The sequence below is a fragment of the Pelodiscus sinensis genome, chromosome 15, assembly GCF_049634645.1.
Source record: "Pelodiscus sinensis isolate JC-2024 chromosome 15, ASM4963464v1, whole genome shotgun sequence".
NCBI classification, from domain to species: Eukaryota; Metazoa; Chordata; order Testudines; family Trionychidae; genus Pelodiscus; species Pelodiscus sinensis.
This window is the reverse complement of record NC_134725.1, coordinates 38,798,187-38,821,131: the sequence shown is the minus strand read 5'-3', so window position 1 is coordinate 38,821,131 and position 22,945 is coordinate 38,798,187. Positions and strand designations below refer to the sequence as shown.

The window sequence follows — 22,945 nt, the reverse complement described above, 5'->3', positions numbered from 1 at the left end:
CCTCTGGGGGGTGCCGTGGCTGAAATGCTGGCTGTTCCCTCTGGGTGGCTCATGTTGCATGGGGAGTGTGGGGCCCAAACGGCCGCTTGCTCCCCCGTGGCAGCCCGGCTGAGCGGTGCGGAAGTCAGCTGAGCGCCACGGCGGGAGGGGAAGGGAAAAGGGGCAGTGATGTGTGGCGTGACAGCAGCTCCAGGCCCCGCCCCCTAGCCATGAATGTCACTGCCCCGCCCCCCTTCGCCTCCCGCAGTGGCGCTCGGGTGACTTCTGCGCTGCTCAGCCAGGCTGCCACAGGGGAGCAAGTGGCACAAGCAGCCGTTTGGGCCCCGCACTCCCCATGCAGCACGGGGAGTTTGGAGCCCAAAAGGCCATTTGGACTGTGCAGTCCCCCAAGTGAGAGGCAGGAGGGGGAGGAGAGCTGAGAGAGAAAGGGGGGAGGCATTAGGAGGAAGAGAGAGAGAGGGAGAGAGGGAGAGAGAGAGGGAGACAGAGACCGAGCGAGAGACCAGAGGCTCAGGAGAGAAGACCGACATGGAGGAGAGACCTGAACATCCCATTTTATGACAGGCTAATTGGCTAGTATATATAGAACGAGAATAGCAAGTATCTCTCTGTAATTCCAACAAGATGCATGTTACGTTTCCAACCCTTCCCTTGTGTTCTGAAGCCATGACACACACTGGATATCTTTCCAGGAATCTCTTTTTCTTCTGATATATGGGTGGCAGTGTATACTTATGCAAATGTCACACTCTTTACCTGGGCAATCAGAGCTTTGTGTTTTGTCATAAGTTCATTCAGATCCTCCTGGTCCTCATCAATCCGTTTCAGGAGATCAGCTTTCTCGTGCTGCAGCTGGTAGAGCTGCTCTTCAACCTGTGGGAGACAGACATGTTACAGCAAAGCTCTGGCATGTGCCAAGTGCTGCCAGGGGTCATTGTTGGTTTGCAGTGCTGAAATTCTCTGCCCCACATGCAGACGTTCTGTGTTCATTGGTGGCGCTTCACAGAAAGGTTTCCCCCTTTCTACACACATTTTGAAAGTCCCTGCACTTCTATTTCATGCTGGCCGGGAGAGCCAGCCAGGCTTTATTGGTGTTCACCACACTTCCGCAGAAAGCTTAGGGTATGTTCTATGTTTTGAATGATTTGTGCCACTTCATGTGTCCCCAGAGGCAGGAAATGCCCTTGGGCTGGCTTGCCCTGAAAAAGTGGACAATCTAAAGGACCTGACAAGCCAAGGATATTGGCAAGTCTCAGTCCTGCGGCTCTCAGAGCAAAGTCAACATAACGCAATCCACAAAACACCATACTGCCCTGGGTTGCTGGGTGGGAAAAAAGCGGCATCAATAATCTCTGTTACTCTGGTGGCATTTTCCTAGGGCATGTACCAGGTTCTTATTCCTGCTAATTGTTTCCAGTTCCACGTGTAGGCTCTCCAGTTCCAGCGCCATCGCCTTCTGGGACTTCTGGGCTTCTGCATACTGGGCTTTGCTCTCTTCCCACTGGGAAGAATTAGGAAAAAACGTAATTACATCAGATCTCGCTGACAGCCAAAAGTCACTTCAACTGATCATGTTTTCCCCTTTGCTGCACAGCAACGTTTATTTACATTTTACTCCCAAACCGTTTTCAGCCATTGAATACAATGTAACTCAACCATTTAAAATTGATGTGGCTCTTGAGGCATTCACTTTCTATTTTCCACTAAAACCAGCTACCTTTCTATGGGTTACAGTGCCATGAAATAAGACTCCAGAATAACATGTGCAATGCTGCTCTCTCTCCACAGTAAGGCTTGCTTCAGGTGTCATTCAATTCTTTTCATAAATGGAAATCCTTAAAATAAATCCCCATCTTTCTGAGTAGTGAAGCAAGTGCCTCACACTGAAATTCTACTGTCTGTCTCTCGGGTTGTGTAACACAGTAGAGCCGGGATCATTAATTTGGAAAATTATGTGAATTACGTGTAATTTGTGATTAGAGCAATTCATGATTTTGGAGTATGCAAATGGGCTTTTCATGTAGTGCAAATTACATTTGCAAATACACATGAAAGATCACATTTACAAATGCTAATTTGCTCTTGATTTTTATTGCTCAGCTATTAAAACAACAATGATCTTAAATGTGCAACAGACATCTGGAAGGCTTAATGTCATTCTAAACCCGGGGGGATGGGGGGGCGGGACCTCAGGCCTAGGAGCTGGATCCAGTCCCCGGTTTGCCTGGATCCAGCCCCCAAAGTTCAAGCCTCCCCCAGCATTGGGGAACCCATGCTGGTATTCCAGCACCCCCACTGCCCCACTGTGGGGCAGGAGCACACAAAATCAGGGGAATGTGGGAGTGCAATCAGGAGCCACACAGTTTGGGTTTTTATTTTGCTTCTTACTTGTGTGAGGCCCCCAACTGATTTTTCTGTGGTTTAGTGGTCCTTAAGCCAAAAAAGGTTTCCCACCCCAGTCTAAACTCTTTCAAAGGACAATTGCAGTTCAGTGCAGGGAATACAACTAGCTTCCAGATACCATAAAGATAAGCTCCTGTTACCCTATCACCCTTTTTTTGAGGGAAGGGTGTCTTTTTTTTAATTATTCTTTGCTTGGTTTGTGTCTTAAGAGACTCTCTCCTGCCACTTCCCCTTCCTGCCCATTGCTGCTTTCTCTGTCTTGGCTCATCCTACCATTTGACACTGACATTGGCTGATTCTTCTGGAAATATTTTCAGAAATACTAAAGCCATGTTCAGTCAGCAGCACACTCCAGCTTGGATTTCAAAGGGGGTTACTGTTGATTTAACTCTGCTTCCTTTGAAGTCAGTGGGAATTTTACTGCTGACTTAATGACAGCAGAGTTAACTCAATGCTGAAAGCTTTTGAAAAGCCTGTCTTCTCAGTCCACACATCCATGTTCCCATTGTTTTAGCTTAGCTGTCAAGAAGTGCAGTTTGGCATGGTCATGTTTGTCCTCCTGAAGAGGAAGTTACTTTGCATCTAAGTTTGATCCCACACTACTTCTTCAGGTTGAGTCAGAATCCTAGCACTTGATTTTATGAAAACACACCTACAAATGTAGAACAGGTTGAACTTCCCTAGCACAGCACAACGTGGTCTGACAGCATCCATTGTCCTTCGTGATTTGAGTTAGCCAGATGTCCATTTATCATGGGTGTGGCCAAGTTTCCTGCAATCCCATAAAGTTTGTTTACAGCTACGAGCCCTGGCTCTCAAAGTTCTATGCTGTTATTTAGCTCTAATGTCTTCTCAGAGCCCAGTAAGCAGGGGCAGTGTTAGTAATGCTGCTAAACAATATTGAACTCCCATGGGCCAGCAAAATCTCTGGTTCAGGTCCCGAGGGTGCTGTACAAGAGAGGTTCAACCTGTATTGTGGGCAGATCCACAACAGCTAGGAACAATGAGTGACACCACCACCTGACAGCACAGAAAAGGAAGGGAAGAAAAATAAAGTCCCCGTTCACACCACAGATAAAACTGTAGTTGGAAAGAAGGAACTAAACGCATAGCCCTATTCAGATCAGTTAACACAAACACCATTGTAAAAAATGCCTTGGGATTTCCAATGACAGCCACGGTCTGGAAATCCATACAGAGCCATTACTGATTGGGGCATTTCTAGTGGGCAGCCCTGCAGAAACAGATTTTGAGATGGCATTTCAAATGGAGGACCAGATGGTTTGCCAGTTTTTGGCAGTGACCTTCCAGTTTCAGGGTGCACTGAGCCCTGGAAGTTCATCATTGGATTTGGCCTGGCATTTTCCTGCCTTCAAATTCTCAATTTCTGGTGCTTTAGGGTCACCCAGTTTCTACAAATCAATCAGCTCCTTATGTACAAAGTGCAGTAAAGGAAGCTCAGCCAGTCTTCCTTCCCTATTGACTGAAAGAACTGGGCTTGTTTAGTTTGTAAAAGAGAAGATTGAGAGGGGCCATGACAACGGTTTTTAGGTAACTAAAAGGGTGTCACAAAGAAGAGAGAGAAAAATTGTTCTTCTTGGCCTCTGAGGATAGGACAAGAAGCAATGGGCTTAAACTGCAGCAACAGAGGTTTAGCTTGGACATTAGGGAAAAAATCCTACCTGTCAGGGTGATCAAACACTGGAATAAGTTGTCTGAGGGACTGTGGAATCTCCCTCTCTGGAGATATTTAAGAGTAGGTTAAATAAATGTCTATCAGGGATGGTCTAGACAGTATTTGGTCCTGCCGTGGGGGCAGGGGACTGGACTCGATGACCTCTCGAGGTCCCTTCCAGTCCTAGTGTTCTATGATTCTATGAGTGCAAGGGCTGGGCTGACACTTTTATGAAGTGATATCGCCCTCTATGCTGAGACACAGACCAAATCCTTCACAGGCAAAGCCATAACATCTTTAGCATTCCAGTAAAATTAAAAAAAAAAACCAAACCTTTAGGGTTACCTCCAGGCATGCACACTCATTAGAAACAGAACATGAAATCAGCGGTCAACGCATTTCCTAGTTCAAGACCTGTGAAACTATTATTAAAACTATATTCCCATGTCTAAAGTCAGTCCAACTGTATGAAATGTCTTGTAGTTTACAATCAGTCCAGGCATGGATCTGAAAAGAATTATTGCTGTCTCACAGTGAGGCTTTATGAAATTCCTCCCTCCTCCCAACTCAAAATAATGTTCTGCATTTTGCAAACAGCTTGGGAGATAAATTACTGAAATTAACTAAGTGAAGGACCTAGAAGGAGTTAAACATCATTCATTTCAAATTTCAATTACTACTTGTATCACCAAAAAATAAATAAATCGAAGATCACAGAAGTCTGGGTTTTGTGTCTGTGTGTTTCTGCTATAGAGAGTTGAGTTTTTTAAGTGGCATGGCTCTCCTTTGCACAAGTGAATGTGTACATACCCAGTCTGTACCTCCTGGCCTTCTTTTAACATTGTTACAACACATTCAGTGCCTGCTAGTAGGATCCATATTCTAATGAGTTTCAGTACAGAGATGGAGGAACAGAGAACACCTAGCACTAATAGTTTTTGAAAAGAGAAACAGCTGAAATTGTTCTCAGGGTGAGCAAGCATTGGGCCATGGAGGTCACTCACTGGTTACAGACCAAGTTCCTGTGCTTAGACTGCATGTACATCACATTCCCTGCCCTTGTTCAGCACTTCCAGAACTCACTGGGACAGCTTTGAGCTAGCAATTTGCAAAACGCACCCTTCCAACTTCAGGCTTCATTCCTTTCCTCGTACTTTGCAGTAAAGCAAGCTGAGGGGAACAGGAGATGATGCAACAGTGTAGAGTCCCTAAGTTCTTAGAGCGGGCCAAGAAATATTGCATGGTAGATTTAGGAGATATTTGTTCTCTCTAAAATTACGGTGTACATGTGGTGTCTTATTGCTCTCTGCTCTCCTGACCGACTGTTCCTCCTGCCATGCCGGATGTGCCCTGGAATATCTCAACCCAGGAACATCATGTGATGTTCAAAAACAGTCTCAGTAGTCACAGAGGCCCATGAGTGCTTTCTGTAAAGTTACCCAATTTCCATGGGAAATGGCTCAAACTCCATGAAGACACAGTGAATGCCACTGTTTTTTCTCATGGTATTAAAAATACATCAAAACATTCCTTGGGGCAGCATGATGACCCTGTGATTGCTGGCCCACACAATGTCCATGTTACTCTTTGCTGGCAACTGGGCTGAGACGTATTTCTTGGTCTTCTGCTCACTGTTACTAACTTGCTCTTTCACAGAGGCCTGGATTTCCTTCATTGCTCTTCCTCCACAACCTCTTCTTGATCCGCATTTCAGGTTCACTTTCTCCTGCCCTACTGCCCCACTTACAGGTGGCGGTGGTGTTTCTAATGGCATTGCAGCCTTCATAGGTTCTTATCTGCTGGAGATGTTCAATCCCAGGAAAATTAAACAGGATTAGGAATTCTCCTGAAGACTTGCTCCCCATCCTTCATGAAAACAGATTTATTTCTATTTGAATGCTACTGTCTCTCCTGGCTCTCATTAAATGCCCAGGTCCCTTGTTTTCTTCATAATGGAATTTTCCTACTTGGAAAAGGTAAATTTAAATTCCCATCACAAATGCATTATGCATGAACTGATGAATAACATTCTTTTGCTATGCTAAGCCATCTGTTAAATACCTGTGTAAAATGAATGCTTCAGACTTATTAAGATACCAAACTACACGCCAAGACCAGGCAGGTTTTGCTAAAATATTGCATTTCTTGTTCAAAGTTTTTGTTCTGCCAGTGATTTGTGCAACTGGTTGTGGAATTAATTAGATTTTGAAAGCCTCATCATGCATGACATTAGAAATCTGAGGAAAGGGATAATCATGAGGTGGTTTTAATATAGGCATTGCCTTGCAGTGTGGTCAGCACATTGGGGAGTCAATATTCACAGTATAAGGACTCTGTCTCTAGAAAATCAGTCTCTAGGGAAAACAATAAGGGCAGTTTTAGAGTAGATAGCAGGCAATGTCTGGCTCTTCTTCTCTGGTCAAGAATAGCAAGGATCCCTTGACTCTGGTAGACACATTTCTCCCCAGCCTCTGCATAACTTCTATCCATCATCCTTCCTTCATAACACTGAGTGGGACTTAGGAAATGCCACCCAACACAAACACTCCACCCCACAGGTAGGTCACTGAGACCTTCTATGTCCAGTTTGATACTTTGATCAGGAAACCAGCTTCCAGCTGCTTCAGAAAAGGCAACTCCTTTGCAAGTCTGAAGTAGCTCACATGCATTACTGGTTTCCTCCTCCGGCCTGTCAGTCCCATTTGGAGAATGCTGAAGATTCTCTCTGGGCACGGTTGGAGGCTGAACATGATGTCTCCATTGTCAGTACAGCACACCTTCCACAACTCTGTCGTAATGCTAGCCTACCTGTCCCTGCTTTGTACCTGAGGATGCTTCATAGAATTCTTACACAGGACTCCTCTCTTCCTTTCTCAAGCTACATCTAGACTACAAGCCTCTTTCAAAAGAGAGCATCTAGACTACAAGCAGATTTTTTAAAAAAGTGAGCTGCTTTTTCGAAAGAGAGTCTAGACGCCTTCTTTCGAAAAAGCACAGTTTGCATTCAACAGCGCCTTTTTTTCGGAAGAGTACTTTAGAAAAAAGGTGTTATTCCTCGTAAAATGAAGTTTACCGCGATTGAAAAAACTGCTGCAGTTCTTTCAATTTACTTTCAAAAGAACACAGCTGCAGACTAGATGCAGGGGAAGTTTTTTTTGAAAAAAGGCTACTTTTTTCGAAAAAACCCTGTAGTCTAGACACACCCTCAGGGTTTCAGATTCCCACTGAGCCAAAAGGGACTTTCACAGTCCAAAGGTTCTTTAAGTCATTATCTGGCAGTTACCAGAGCCTGTCAGAACATGAGCAATGGTCTGTAGGTGATTCCAAGTGCAGACACTACTTTTGAATGGCAGAGGATTTGCTGAAGAGCTTATATAAAATTAGCATTTCCTTTCCCCTCAATAAATCCATAAATCTCAACCAGTTATTACTGGGTTGTGTAGCAAACTAAGGGAGCTGACAGGGTCACCGGGCCCCTAAGCAATGTGGGGGAGTGCCCGGCTCCACACTCCCAGAAGTGGCGGGATGTTGAACAGAAGGGGTGTGGCTGGGGCAGCCAGCCCCTCGCTCCACCAAGATGTTTTGGTGCCTTCCCCTGCCAGGCCTCAGCGCTGGCCAGAGTGCATGGTGCAGGACTCTGGCGCTTGCCATGCAGCACGCCAGTGGTGATTCTGATCAGGGCCGGCTCCAGGCACCAGCAAATCAGGCAGGTGCTTGGGGCGGCACTTTGCCAGGGGCGGCATTTCAGGTAAGCAGCCGGTGCTGCCCCTGGCAACGCCTTGCCCCACCCTGCCAATTTAAAGGGCCACGGCCAGGAAATGCTGGGAAACACTGCAGCTGCGCGCAGCCAGCTGGCAGCACCAATGCGCCCCAGAGCCTGCTGGCCGCCACGTCTCCTCTCCTGCTCCTCCCCTCCCTCATCAATGCCTAGCCCCGCTCCGCCCTGCTGATTTAAAGGGCTGCGGCCTAATGCACCCTGGAGCCTACTGGCTGCCCCCATCTCCTCTCAGTCCTGCTCCTTCCTTCCCCCGGGAATGCCTAGCCCCGCCCCGCCCCACCCCACTGATTTAAAGGGCTGCAGCCCAATGCACCCTGGAGCCTGCTGGCCGCCCCCATCTCCTCTCTGTGCTGCTCCTCCCTTCCCCTGGCAACGCCTAGCCCCGCCCTGCCGATTTATAGGGCCGTGGGTGACGCCGCGGCTGCACAGGCAGCACTGGCACCTTGTGCGCCTGGCCCCAGAGCCTGCTCGCCACCCCTGTCTCCTAGTTCTGAGTCTTGCTCCTCCCCGGCAGCCACTACCTCTTCCGAGAGCCTCTCCACTCCAAGCCATCAGCCACCCCTTCACCTATATCATATGGAAATCTCAGGTAAGATGTCCCCTTTCTGCCTAGGGTTGCCATGTGTCCGGTATTTTTGCTTCCCGTCCGGTAAAAAAAATCAGAAAATACCGGACACCTAGAAAACCTACAAACACTCAGCCCGCTGGCCCAGCCCCCAGCTCTTCCCCCAGGCCCTGACAGCCTCAACCCTACGGACCCTTTGAAGTCTGTTCCTAGTATATTTCTCTTGTCCGTGTTTGTAGTAGAAGTAGAACCAAACAAGGATCCAGCACACACACACACACACACACACACACACACACACACACACACACACACACACACACACACACACAGAGAATATTAACTGTTCTACATTCTTCAAAGTACCACACATGCTGTTTCATAGATATTTCTTTAAAGAATTAAACTTCGTTGATCTGGGTAAACTTTTGTGTTTTTATGTCTCTAAGGCAAGCTTCATTCCATATATAGTTGTATTGGGCACATACAACTCTCCACTCCCTCTAACACCTCATAAACTTGAATATATAATGGCTACTTAAAGGATGGACACACAAAAATATTATGCACATGCACATGCACACCCACTGATCTCAGTTTATCTGATAACATAGATGTGTTAGAGCCACATAAGGAGCCACTGCATTCCAAAACAAATCTAGTTTAACAATACAACTATTTATTGATGTAGTTTAGATGTCTTATGTGCTATAGTTATCATAGTTGGTTGACAAGTATGTTAAAACAGAGTGGTATTGTTAGCTGATTGTAACTGGTTTGAAGATTGATTAAGTATAGCCATAAACTACTTGAGTTTTAGATGTGGCACAAGTTCTCCCTTCTGTTTTTGGTACTTAGTTAAGGAAATATAAACTATTTGTGTTAATAGTTTTTCATGCATTCAAGCCACAATTAAAAAGTAGCCTATTTCTATAAGAACAATAAAGTAGAGATTTAAGGTACATTTCCCACTCTTGAAAACGAGCTTTGTGTGAGCTGGAAATCTTGTCTCTGTCACCAAAACAGAACAAAAAAAATTGCGAAGTGCAAACATGTAAAAGCCAATAAAAAGGAGGGGGTGCGGCAGCCAAATTTTTTTTTGCTTGAGGCAGCAAAAAACCTAGAGTCGGCACTGATTCTGATGCCACAGTAGCCGCGGCAGTGGCTGGTAGCCCCAGCTTTTTAGAATCACTGGGCCCCGAGGCAACTGTCTCCATTACCCCCTCCTCTCGGCAGGCCCGGTCACAGACGTGTTCTTTGTAGGACAGACAAATACTAAAAACCTTCCCATTCAGAAAATACCGTTTCCTTACTTTCCCATAACATCACTGCATCTTTTCTTACTTACTGATGGCTTAAATTAAAATGTCATTACTTAACTGGGAGGAGGTGGAAGGAATACAATGTTGAGGCAGTGGTATATTTTTATTGGCTGTGTGGGAACCCCTCCGGCCTGGCTAATATTAAATGCATTTACCTGAAGAGGTGGTAGAACAATTATGCATAAATAAAGAGTTAAGTGGTGTATTTCAGGCCCTTTGGCACTCAGCAGTCTCCAGTTTTGCCTGGCTATTTATTCCCTCAGCATGGGGAAGGATTCTGTGTATGGGTCAGTTACCCCAGTTACTGTGATTCATTCTTTAAAATGCCATAGATAAGTCTTTGTCCAAAGAGTGACAAATTGCCCAATTAAGAACAGGGGAGATGGAGAGAGAGGGGGAGAGCAAGTGAATGAGCATCATCAGTCTTCAGCACTGAAGGGGATATAAGAGACTATGGGGGATTCATTTTTAAATCCGGTGTTACACCGGGGGGAAATGGTAGAAAATAGTTGTGAATGTCTGGGGGAAAGGACCTATTAATTAAAAGAAAGGGATCCCTGGAGAAAAGTGAATAGTGTATTTTTCTGAGCTATAACTGCAGCCATTGATCCAAGAGTACTATGCTTCCTTGTGGTTTCCTCCTAAGCGAACGATGTCATGAACCACAAAAGCTAACCACAGGTGTCAGCTCCTTACAAACTCTGAAGCATTTTGTATGGTCAAGCAATGCAACCACACTGCTCCCCTGCAATCAGCTAGACTCCCCTGAGCATAAACCACCGAGGCAACTGCCCTCAGAAAGGACTGGGAGGCATGGAAGACAAAGGCTGGAATCATTTATCATTATACAACACTCAAAAGAGCTTTACTTTGTTAACATTCTGTGCAGGACAGACCCAGCCAATCCTGTGGAGGAAGGTATGTCTACACTACAGCGCTATTTCAAGTTAACTATTTCAAATTAAGTTAATTCGAATTAAGCTAATTCGATATAACACATCTATGCACAAAAACTATTTCAAAATAGCGTTTTCTTTTTCGAAATAGCACGTCCACACTGAGTGGACCCTGAACCAAAGTTAAGGCTGGCCGGAATCAGTGCTGGCAGGGCATCAGGTTAGGACTTGAGTGTGTGGGGCTGCTGCCGGAGGTTAACTGAGCTCTGTGCTTAAAGGGACCCTACCCCCACCCCGGACAGACAGTTCTCAGGGTTCCCTGCTTGCTTGTCTACCTCGATGAGGGATCCCACAGCATTTGGCCACATGGAGCCAGAGCTCCCCCTATGCACGCCGGTGTGTCTTGTGGGGTCGTTGCCATCAGCCCAGCTGCACTTGCTGCAGGCTGCCATCCGGGGGATTTATCAGGGGGCTGTCAGAATCAGGAGGCCCTGAGGGAGAGCATCCACCCTGAGGAGCCCTCAGAGCCTCCCCGGTCCTCCCTACCAGAGGCTCATACCCCATTCCTCCCTCACATCCTTCCACTTACCCCTCCCAACCCTCCCCTTCCTGATGTCAAATAAAAGACACGTGTGTTCAAAAATACAAACTGGGTTTATTGAACAAAATTGGGGGGGATGAACCTCTGGGGAGACTGGGAAAAGGAGGTAGGAGAGGGGAAGAGAGAGAGTGGGAGAAGGGAGGGGGAAACCTGGGAGGAGGGAGCTGGAAGGGGGAAGCAAAGGGAAGAAGGGGGAGGGAAAGCTCAGGGTTGGGGGTCTCGCCAGACCAACTTGACTTTCATGCAAACCTGCTCCTGGGTTCACATGTGGCCTTTGGTAGCCAGGCTGGCAGCTATCCTGCCATAGACGGCCGCGTTCCTCCATCTAGTGCAGAGATCATGGACGTTGGGGACATCCCCCCCAAACCTGAATAAGGTCCATGATCTCCACCCTGGACCAGGAAGGCACCTGCCTTCTCCAGGCCCTGGCAGGCTCCTGGGAGCTGGCAGACTGCTCCTGGGGAGTGGTGGAGGGCTGGCTGCCAGTGGCTTGCTGGCTCATGTTTTGGGGCCACTGGGTCAGGGGCCCCAGTGGCCACTGCTGGCTCTGGGCTGGCAGGCTTGGAGCTGGCACAGGCACTGTGGCCAGGGTCTACCCCTTTAATGGCTCCGGGGCTGGGGGAGAGGAGAGTAAGTTTTCCTGGTTGTGCCCAGAGTGGCCACCAGGGCTCCCTGGGAAGGGCTGGAGGCCCCCATTTCCAATTTGGTGTTACTCCTCGTAGAATGAGGTTTACCAAATTTGAAATAAGGGCTCTACTATTTTGAATTTAGTTTGAAATAGCAGTTTGCCTGAGTAGACGCTATTAAAGTTAATTCAAAATAACTGTAGTTATTTCGAATTAACTCTGTAGTGTAGACATACCCAAAGTGCTTTATTCTGTATTAATTGCTCTGTCCAGAATGCAGTTGGTATCTCTCATTTTGGAGTACAGCTGCAGGGCTGCTCGCTAAGTGAGATGTATCTAAATCTACTGGCCAATGACAATCTCTGATTAAGAGTGTAGGATTATCACGGCTTTAGGTCGGATATTTGTATGTTTTTCTAGGGTTCCATAGCAAATAGGTGGCAAGAATGCTAAAAGAGCCACAAGTCTCCTTCTGGTGTGTTTGTTTATGCCTCAGCACCTTACCCAACAGCCCCATTCCCTGATCTCCTACTTGACTTTTCATCTTTCATTCTGCTCCGTGTGGAAATGAGCAGCTGGTTGAATATTTCCGAAACCAGCAGCCAGACCCTGTCCCGCAAATCTGAAAGAAGCCAGGATCAATAAATGATGTGATAGAACTAACGTATGTATGAATGTGGGCACATCGGAGGAAAGCGCCCAGACACTGAGGTTTCTGAGCTGCCATTCAGCGCCGCCACTAATTTGACAGCATGTCACCATTAGCCCCTGAGAGGTAGGACAAGGAGAGGGATCAGCAAAAATGGGCCAGGATGACATTGCCCACTTAGGGGAGGCTAGGATGAAGTTTTAGGAGAAGCACACAGTTACAATTTGTTTTGTTTTTTTAATAGGGAAAAGCTGTGTTTTTCAGGGAATATTTCATGCAACATTGAAAATTATGAACACTGAAATTTTAAGGATTGGCATCAACTAAACATTTACTCACGCAGCCGTTGCTCCCCTCCCCCAAAAGCACAAGGTCCTGTAATGGTGCTGTAACCCACTCCATCTGGGTTACAAGCAGGCCAGAGGGAGCCCGTGAAAACCAGGCCAATCAGGGTGAGGAGCTGTCAGCCAATCAGGGCCAGGCTGGTCCCTATAAAGGGCTGCAGAGCTGAGGCAGGCTCACTCTCCCTCCGACCAGCAAAAGGACAAGGAGCAGGGGTCCAGTAGAGAAGAGAACCAGTGGCACCTGGAGAGCACAGTGCCTGGCAGGCTCAGAAGAACTGGAAAAAAACTCCAACATGACCTCCCAGACGGAGGACCTTGATACAAGGGCTGAAAAGGTGCACAGGTCACAGGCAAGTGGCCCAAGGAACATTGAGGGCAGTTAAGATGAGTGAAGGAGGCAGGACAAGGCTGCCAGCATAGAGTTCCTGGGTCAGGACCCAGAGTAGTGGGCAGGCCTGGGTCTCCCCTCCCTCTTAGATCATACCTAGCCTCCAAGGAGCATGGCCTATCCAGACTGTGGCTTGCCCCTGAGGCCAGGAGCTAGACTTTGGGGCTGCGGCTGGCTGTTCAGGCAGGGGTAAGAACTGAGGACTGCTGATACGGCCCTAGAAGGGGCAAGAATGGAGTGTCAGGCACTGCTGGAGGACAGTGTCCTGAAGAGGGCTCCACAGTCCAGGAAACAACATGGGTCCAGAAGCAGAAGGGGGAGACAGAAGAGCAGAGTGATGATGGGTGAGATATAGGCCAGAAGGTGGTGCACTCCATGGACAGAGCTAATTCCTGCTGTGGTAGGAGGAGGTGCTGCAGCAGTGCGTCGACATTGTTACAGATGCATACAGACATAGGAAAGAAAGAGACTGGCTACTCACTGGATAGCATTTTTTAACTGGATTGTCACTACTGCACCCACTATTGTGTCCCTAGAAGGTGCCTTAGATAGCCCACAATGAAAATGCCAAGATCAGAGCAGGTTGCGAAAAGGAAAGCAGATTTTCCCCAAACTAGTGGTTAACCCTGGAGTTAGACTCACCACCCAATGGGTTACACACACATTCATCCCAGTCCTAGTTCTATAATGACTCTAAGCTGCAGCTAAGACTTGGGGGTGGGCAGTTTGTGACTGGTAGGTGAATCCAACTCCAGTGTGAAACACTCGTTTTAGGAAAATCTGCTCTCCTTTTCACAACCTGCCCTGACCTTGGCAACCACCGGTTCAGAATCTGAGTTGTCGTGTGCTTTTAATTGGGTGAGCCTAACCCATTAGGGAGTTGCAGGGGGAGGGGGAAAGAGGTCATCAGATTATTTTAGGGGAGGGGAGTGGTATTGCAACACTTACTTCTGCACTGACTTCAGAACTAGACAGTCAGAGAGCAACAACTGTTGGTGGAGCACCCAGCTCTGAAGGCAGTGCCCTGCTTTGGAGGAAATGCCCTGCCAATAGTAGTGAGGGTGACAGCACCATACCATGCCTCTCTTTCTTCTGTATTGCTGCCTTTAGAGCTGTGACGCCAGAGAGTGATGGCTGACAACTGAAGGCTACACTCTGCAGGCAGCAGCAGAGAAGTTAAGGGTGGCAACACCGTACCATGCCCTTCTTACTCCTGCACTGCTGCTGGCAGTAGTTCTGCCTTCAGAGCTGGGCATCCAACCAACAGCCACTGCTCTCTGGGTTTTCAGCTCTGCAGGTGGCACCCCTGTGAGCAGCAGAAGTAAGGATAGCACTATCCCAACCCAACCCACCTTAGTTTTTGGGTCAGGACCTCTATTATTACAACAGCTTGACATTTCAGATGTGAAGAGCTGAAATCATGAAACTGATGATTTTAAAAATCCCATGACCATGAAGCTGACCAAAATGAACTGTGAACTGGTAAGGCGCTGGCTATGCATCCACCCCTTTTGGGCCACACCACATAAGAGAATGAAGGGCTCCTACCAGTAGCAGCTTCACTGCAAGGCTAGAGACAATGCTCACAAAGCTGGAGATCTAGTGTTCAGTCCACACAAAAGATACAGATGAGCAACATGCTCCACAGTGTGTGCTGTTTCCAAGTCAAAAGGCACTGAGAGTAAAGAGTAGTTGCTGTTAGAAAGATTGGAAGAGACACTGTGAACCAGGAGAGGGGAGTGAGTCCCAGCCTGACTCCCAGATGTGGCTGTGGAAGCTGGGGGATATGTGATCTAAGTGGGACACTCAAGGTATGTATACACTGCAGAGTTTTTCGGAAAAACAGCCGTTTTTTTGAAAAAAAGCTTCACTTACGTCCACATTGCAATCGTATTCTTTTGAAAAAAATCAAAAGAACAGAGGGGTTTTTCCAACATTGGTAAATCTCTTTCTATGAGGAAGAAGCCTTTTTGCAAAAGAGCTCTTTCACAAAAAGGCGTGTGTGGATGGGGAAGAGGGAGTTCTTTATAAGAGGAGGAAAGAGGAAAAAGCACAAGTGCCCTGGTGGCCATTCCACCCTTAGCAATCACAGCTTATATGCGAGACAGCATCCATTCAGTGTGAATACGACCTTTCAAAAAAGCAGATTGCTCTTTCAATGCACTTTTGCTATGTAGACACTCTCTTTCAGAAGAAGTTTGGTTTAAAGATCTCTTCCAAAAATGCTTCTTGTGAAAGAAGCGTGCAGTCTAGACATAGCCTCACACAGCAAGCACAGAAGCCAGGAACACTGTGTGCAGGTTCTGAAGAACCACTCACAGGAACATTTCTCACCACCCTTTCTAATACCCTTTGCCAACTAACGCAAGGAAAGAGGTGCTGAATGATATGGGTTGAGCTTCCATTTTGCATTTCTGATCCAGCATCAACTGATGTGGGCTTTTAGCTGCCTTAAGCTCCTGCAGGCATCATTTCCAACTCCACCTGTGTCCCCCAAACTCTGTAGTAAGTGAGTCATAGGATGTATTTGAAGTCCTAAGTACCCTTAGAAATTATTCATCTGATGTTCACTCCGCTCCTTGACACTGACCAGAAATTAATGAGTTGCTTTATTGGAATATTTCCCTTCAGCAAACAGAATGGCTTTAACCTAAGATCCCTTTTCATCCTCCTCCCCCCCCCACCCACCCATGGCAGGTGGAAACAGCTGCAGCTCACAGATGTTATTTATGCAGAACTATTATCTCAATTATATATGTATGTTGCAGGAATTGCTTAGGTCTCCAGATTAGTCTGTTTCCAGTGGAAATGTACAACACGGATTAATTACTAAATGTCTTCTGCAGATTGATGTCATTAAACTGTCACCACTCCCATGCCTCTCCTTTGCACTTTGGCTGTGTCTAGACTGGCAAGTTTTTCCGCAAAATCATCTGCTTTTGTGGAAAAACTTGCCAGCTGTCTACACTGGCCACTTGAATTTCCGGAAAAGCACTGACGATCTCATGTAAGATCATCAGTGCTTTTCCGGAAATACTATGCTGCTCCCGTTTGGGCAAAAGTCTTTTTCCGAAAGACTTTTGCACAAAAGGGCCAGTGTAGACAGCTCAGATTTGTTTTCCGCAAAAAAGCCCCAATTGCGAAAATGGTGATCGGGGCTTTTTTGTGGAAAACCGCGTCTAGATTGGCCACGGACGCTTTTCCACAAAAAGTGCTTTTGCAGAAAAGCATCCTGCCAATCTAGACGCACTTTTCCGAAAATGCTGTTAACAGAAAACTTTTCCGTTAAAAGCATTTTCGGAAAATCATGCCAGTGTAGACGTAGCCTTTGTGTGTGGGGGCAGTTGCAGACACAGCACAGGTGATGCTTAGTGTGACATTCCATGCCCAGTCAGCACTGCCTCTTCATCCTGCCGGGCTTTGTGGAGCAGCAAGGCCCTTCCCATGGCATTTCCATTGTCTCCAATGACCGCAAATGGCAAGGATTCCTTGTGAGCTTCCTGGGATGGTCAGGCAAGGGTCTACAGTCAGTTCACACCAGCTTGTTCACTCTGATCTGCCATTTCCTCATGTGGTCTCCCAGCCCTTTGCACTAACTGCTCCACCCCCCTCTGCATGGCAAGAACCCTCCTCCAAAAGAGCCGGACATTCAGGGCACTTGCTCCACACCTGCCGCTGGGGGAGGGAAGCAGCCACTCCTGGAGAGACAGATGCCCAAAAGTCACACCCACAGAAGCAGAGTTCCACAGGTTAGTGGGCTCTTCCCCCAGACTTTTCATTCTTTTCTGAAGCAAGGAGCCGCCTCTCTGTCCCTCTCTCTCCATCAGCCACACACCCCAGAGGGCTCTGAGCTTTGCATAACCAAAGGAGCGTCTAGGAAGAAGCTGCGGGTAATGGAAGCAACACCTCAAGCCCTTCCTCATGGGGAGATTTGTGAGCATGGGGAAATAGTCTCCCAGGAAAAGCAGTGAATACTCCATCACTTGGGACCTTTAGAAAGATACCAGTGAAAACATCATCCAATGCATGGTAGGAAAGAGGTTTACACTGGCTGCAGCTAACTGAGCAGGTCTTTCCCATTGCTATAACACCGAGCTTAAATTCTCAAAAGCAGCAACCCCTAGAACACTACAGACGTGCAACACACAGAATAAATGTTTCATATTCCCTTCAAGTGGCCAATCTCCATAGAGGATAAGAACCTACTACAGGTTGGACCTCCCTGGTCCAGCAGCCTTAGGACCTAATCAGTCCTGAACCATGGAGTTTCCCAGAACAGGGGAGGTTAATGCTCCCTGCTGCCCCACTTCCAGGCTCCTTAACATGGGACTCCCTGCTGTGCTGTGAACCCACTACTGCCATGGTTCCCTGGCCACTGCCTGGCCCCACTGCCACCTGGGGGTTCCCAGGCCAGAACTGGGGCTCTCTGGCTGCTTTCTGGCCCTATAGCCATGTGGAGGTTCCCCAGTAGGGACCAGGACTCCCCAACCACACCTGGCTTCACTAATGCCAGCAGTTCCCCATCCAGAGCTAGGACTCCCTGGCCCCCACCTGCTGACACCGGGGCTCTCCAGCCACGGCTCCCCAGCTGCCACCTGGCCCACCCCATGTTCTCCTGGCTGGCTCCCACTCCCAGCCTTCAGGACTTTTTGGTCCAGCAACATCCGTGGCCCAGTTGCTGGGATCAGACAGTCCAGATTTGGGAGGTTCAATATCTACTGGTGCCTGTTGTCGGAGTTAATGGTTTCAGTGTTGGAGGTCTGGTGTTCAGACTTTGCTCACAGATACAGGCTGAGGTTTGTTAGAAAGACTCTTACCCATCCTTTCAGTCACCACCCCCCACCCACATACAGTTTTCAATTCTTTGGAGCAGCCCAACATGAATACAGAAAGGCATGGGATGCATTTAGCTCCCATTCTGCTCTGTGCTTGTTATGGAATGCAGAGTGTCTGAGCTTAAATCAGAAGCAAATTAAACTTTGATCCTTGTACGGGTTATAATACAACACACAACGCTTATAACTATTTCCATGACAACAGATATGAAAAGAGATTTCATTTGCCAGAAAGGTGGAAAACACACTGAGGGGAAGGTAATTAACATGGGCTGTAAAAAGAAAGGCAGAAAATTTTTATTTAACTGTAGGCCTTGAATACCATTCATTCCCAAGATAAGATTCCAGTCTATACCAGAGAGGGGAGAAAAGCCTTTTATGGTCTGAGATAAACGGTCTTTGTGCTCAGACATGTGTGCAGAGGCTGCTGTTATCTTGCCGCACAATTAAAAAGGAAAGTTCTGTAAAAACGTCTTGCCTCATATAATCTTGAAGTTTCACTTTGGTTCAGGTAAATAAATCCTGTCCCTGGGAAATGCTAGCAAGGCGTTGGTATGTCAGGATAGTTCTGTTCATTAGTCAGATGATGGACAGCCTAAAACAGCCATGAGCCTCTATCTTGGGCACAGTGCATGATGTTTGCTGGATGCCATTCTCAGGCTGAGGTCAATGTGTTTTCTGTTTCTTCACTACTTTTTCCATTGTAGGCATGACTAATAACTAGGACGTGTCTAGAGATAGAGGGAAGGACCATGTGGATTTGACTAGACACCTGCTTTACCTTAGAAATCCCACAGAACCAAATCCAGTCTTTGGGCAGGAGCACAAGCCCTTTCATTCCACTGACTTCTCGGGGCTTTGGATTGAGCCCTTCATGAGAACCATGAGTCAGAACCCTAAAATCACATTACTCAAAGGCACGGCTCATGCCTATTAAGTTGAATTGCCAGTGCCCACCAGTCAGCATGGGTATTATTTCAGACGGGAGAGCAATGGCAAAGGAGAGCCAAACCCAGAGATTTTTGGAGGCTGTGAGAAGCTTGTTTTCCTGAGGGGAGCTTATGAAAAACCTGTTGTGCAGAGAGGCGCTCTGTCTTTAAAGGTGCTCACTTGGCACACCAATCCCAGAGGGTTCAGTCAGTCTCAGCAGAGAGATCTCCCCCCAGAGTGAAAGGTATGGCCCTTTGGAACATGACAACTCGGCTGGAGCTCACCCTGCATCCTCCATGCAATTCCAAGGTGAAACAGCGATGCTCCCACATTTCCCATCTTTCCTCCAGAACTCACGGGAGCAAACAGAACCTGGAGAGAGAGCAACTGCTCTCCTGGCTTTGTTTTCCTGACCAAACTCCCAATAACTAACCCTTTCCATTATGGAACACATTTCCAGCTCCTTTCTTACTTTTGTCATCTCAATATGAAATCAGGGAGGCCAAGAATATGCAGATCACAAGATTTTAGATACTTAGGGGGGCTGTGAAACATCAGAATAAACAGGTTCAGTAGGCTGCATCTTTGTGGGGAAACAGCTGGGTTATGAAACAGAAGAAAACAAGAATGAACGTACTGGGTCAGACCAAACCCTAACCCTAACCCAGATAGCCCAGCATTCTGTCTTCTGACAGTGTCCAAAGGCTAATAGACATTGATGGACCTATTCTCCATGCATTTACCTAGCTCTTTTTGAATCTACTGGAGCTGAAGGTTGTTTCCTAGCCCTGACTGATACATGCCAAAATCATTAAGGCAGGGCACTGGCCAACTGGTCTCCCTGACAGGGCATGCTTACAGAAGAAGTTCTATAACTGCGCGGCCAGTAAGATGTGGTGACATTATAATGAGACAGGCCCATGAGAAGAGTCTTATTTCTGTGTGGGAAGGTACAAGCAAGTTTCCAGCATCCCAGAATAACCAAGTGAGAAGTGCCAAATGAGAAGAAAATAAAACCAAATGTGTCTATCACGATTTTACCCATAACCCGAATGTTAACATCTCTGACCTGACTGCGAATTTTTTCAAGCTCCTCTTTGCCAACAGATGAATTGGGCTCTCCAGTGGTCACAAGCAAGAGCTGCACATCCGCAAGCAGAGCATGTGTCCTCTTCAGGTCCCGCCTAAGCCGCTTCTCTACGTCAAAGTCCCGATGACCAATCTGGGGGCAGAAAGGTTTTCATTAAAGCAGTCCCCCACTCTGGGGGAAGTTCAAAATAAAAAAACCCTGAAAGGTTTGAATCATGAAATTTCCCATGGACCAGACCTTCAGGAAAATTTCAAACTAGGACTATTGCAATGTTTCACTTCAACATGTTGAGCAACAAAATTTTGATCTCCCAAAACATTTTGATGAAATTGCATTTTCAAATAGAAAATTGTTGTGTTAGACAATTTTCAACTAGTTCTAGTTTCCAGTAGCATCTTGTCCATACAGAGGTTCAGCCTGCTTCAGTCTCCAGTGTAAGTAATAGGCTTCAAAGGAGTAGGAAAGATACTATCTTGAGAGATCCAAGAGTTCAAATGAATAACTAACAACAAAATCTAAGATGCAGACACTTTAAAGTTTCTGTATTCAGTGGTATTTCCTTCATGTAACATATGTACATAGTGATTATTGAGATCTACAGTGAGTCTAGACTTTATCCACCATCTCACTGCCCATTTCATCTTTACTGTTGACCCCTCTTAGCAGTAACAGATTCCAGCAAAAGCTTCCTGAGTACCTTCCATCTGAACATGCATGCCTTTGCATGCTTAACTGCTTACTTATCCAAAGATGCCTAGAACCCTGAAGTTAGAGCTTCCAGATCTGAAATTCAAGTTACTGCTGTCCAATTCCCAGCTTCCTACACAGACATACATCTGAAGCCACTAAAGAGGAAGGTTGATTCAAGATACGCAATACCAGCTATGTTAATTACGTAGCTGAAGTTGATGTAACTTGATTCAAATTTCCTTACCATCCCCACAGTGGAAGGCCAACAGGAGCAAATGCTCCTGTCAGCTTCCCTTACTCCACGCAGGAGTAGGAATACCAGCCACTGATGGGCGTGTCCTCCTAGTTCAATTTAGTGGGTCTTTACTAGACCTGCTACATCAAACTCCGGAAGATCAATCATGGCAGCATCACTCTTCCACAGAGGGAAGACATAGCCTGAGTAAACACTGTACCAATAAGGAGCTATCATTCCTCTGCAGAAGAAAGAGTGCTATAGCAATATTATCCCACTCTCAGTTTCAGAGAACACTGTTATCAAGGATGCTAATACAGAAAAACAAGCATGGTTTGAAGAAGAACAAGACAGTAATGCTGAAGAATATCAATCTGGGATCACGGAGGGCTGCAAAATGTAGTTTTCATTGTCAATGTCATTACAGCTAGTTTGACCTTTCAGGCTTTACACTTGCGGGACATGAACCTGCTGGGAGGTGAATTTCCCCAAACAAGCCAGGGCTGGATTAAGACCTGCTGAGGCCTAAGCTATGTCCTGTTTAAGAGGCCCCATAGCATTACCAAAAAAATTAAATTTAGTAATTGTTTTTTATTTAGAAGTCCCAAGCTACAGCTTATTAGGCTTGTGTGTAAATCTGCTATAAGTGAGACTACAAACCCCTACCCCCCTCCATCCAGCCTCTCTCCAAGGCTTTGTGCAGGCACCAGGAGTAAATTCCAACAATAGTAGGGAAAAACCCTGCAAATGCTGGATTGAATGTTGGAATGGATTGGCTTTGCCTGCATCTCTGCCATGGCATGCTGGCCTTCTGTTAAAACCAGTGCAACTGAGACTTACTAACATGTAGACCCATGGAAAGTCAATCTCTGATTTCTGCAGGCATTCACATCTAAAATCTGGTTACAAGGATTACACCCATCCAGTCAAGGAACAGAAACTATCTCTTGTGCTTTATGGCCCACATCTCAAAACAATCAGGCCACATCTCAAATACTGAACTGCTAAAGGTAAAAAGTTATTGAAGAATGAAAAAAAAAAGTCAAGAAAACGTTCAATTTTATTTGGGAAATTTCACATCAGAAAAAAAGAACATGGAAAAAACAGACCAAATAAATATTTCACTTGGAATTATTCTTACAGTGCTAATGCAGAGCATCTTCCTTTTAAAATAGAAGGACTTTTTGCAAATGATAGTTATTCCATGTGGGTGGTGTGGCCCTGGCTGCTTAAGTGGAGGTTTGTCACCTGTTAATTTTGTGTCTGTGCATTATCCTGAAGCCCTTTAGAGAATGGAAAGAGGAACAGAATTTAAAATATTCTACATCCAAGTAACTTTGTGAGTATCCATGGACACAAGTTAGAGCGTTAGAAAGAAATGAGCAAACAAGGACATGGGTCAATGTTTGATTTCATACTAATTGGAATCTGGCAGCACTTGCACTTTGTGCTTCTAAATATTCCTTTATCTCTCTCTCCTCCTCTCCATCATTGGGTCACTGGTTAAAATTCAGTGCACAGACTTGACCTTGGAACCTGTTTCAAAGCTGCTTGGCATTTTTCTGTAACCCAAAGGCACTGATGGTGTCTCTGTTTCCTTAATTGGCTTTCAGCGTTTTGATAGGAAGGTCTGTGGCATACTGTCCACTGCGAATCTAACTGTAGTGCTAATAATAACACTGGAGCAGAGCAGATTTGCTCTTCTCCCATTGTTTCTCCCCATCGCTCCCCCCAGAGGCAGGCTGTCTCCTGGCTGCGGGGCTGCTCCGTTGGTCCTACCTCTGCGCTTGTCTGCCACACCAGATGAATTCTGTGTCAGAAATATAAAATTGGGTTTATTGACTTTGGCATTTTCAGTGCACAGAAAACTCCAGTATCTACCTGCTCCCTTTGTCATCACAAACAGATGCCTTTCTTT

General features: G+C 46.5%; 1 protein-coding gene across 5 annotated transcripts in view; it reads right to left on the bottom strand.

Annotated features, from left to right (window-relative positions):
* Positions 1 to 22,945, bottom strand: part of MYO18B (myosin XVIIIB) — a 243,277-nt gene that overhangs the window by 79,881 nt on the left and 140,451 nt on the right. For all 5 annotated transcript variants that reach the window (XM_075898877.1, XM_075898880.1, XM_075898881.1 and 2 more), the window contains 3 exons: positions 20,082 to 20,234; positions 1,388 to 1,501; positions 757 to 873 (listed from right to left, as the gene is read on the bottom strand). In XM_075898877.1, the coding sequence (XP_075754992.1) occupies positions 757 to 873; positions 1,388 to 1,501; positions 20,082 to 20,234 (384 nt within the window). The remainder of the gene's footprint in view (positions 1 to 756; positions 874 to 1,387; positions 1,502 to 20,081; positions 20,235 to 22,945) is intronic.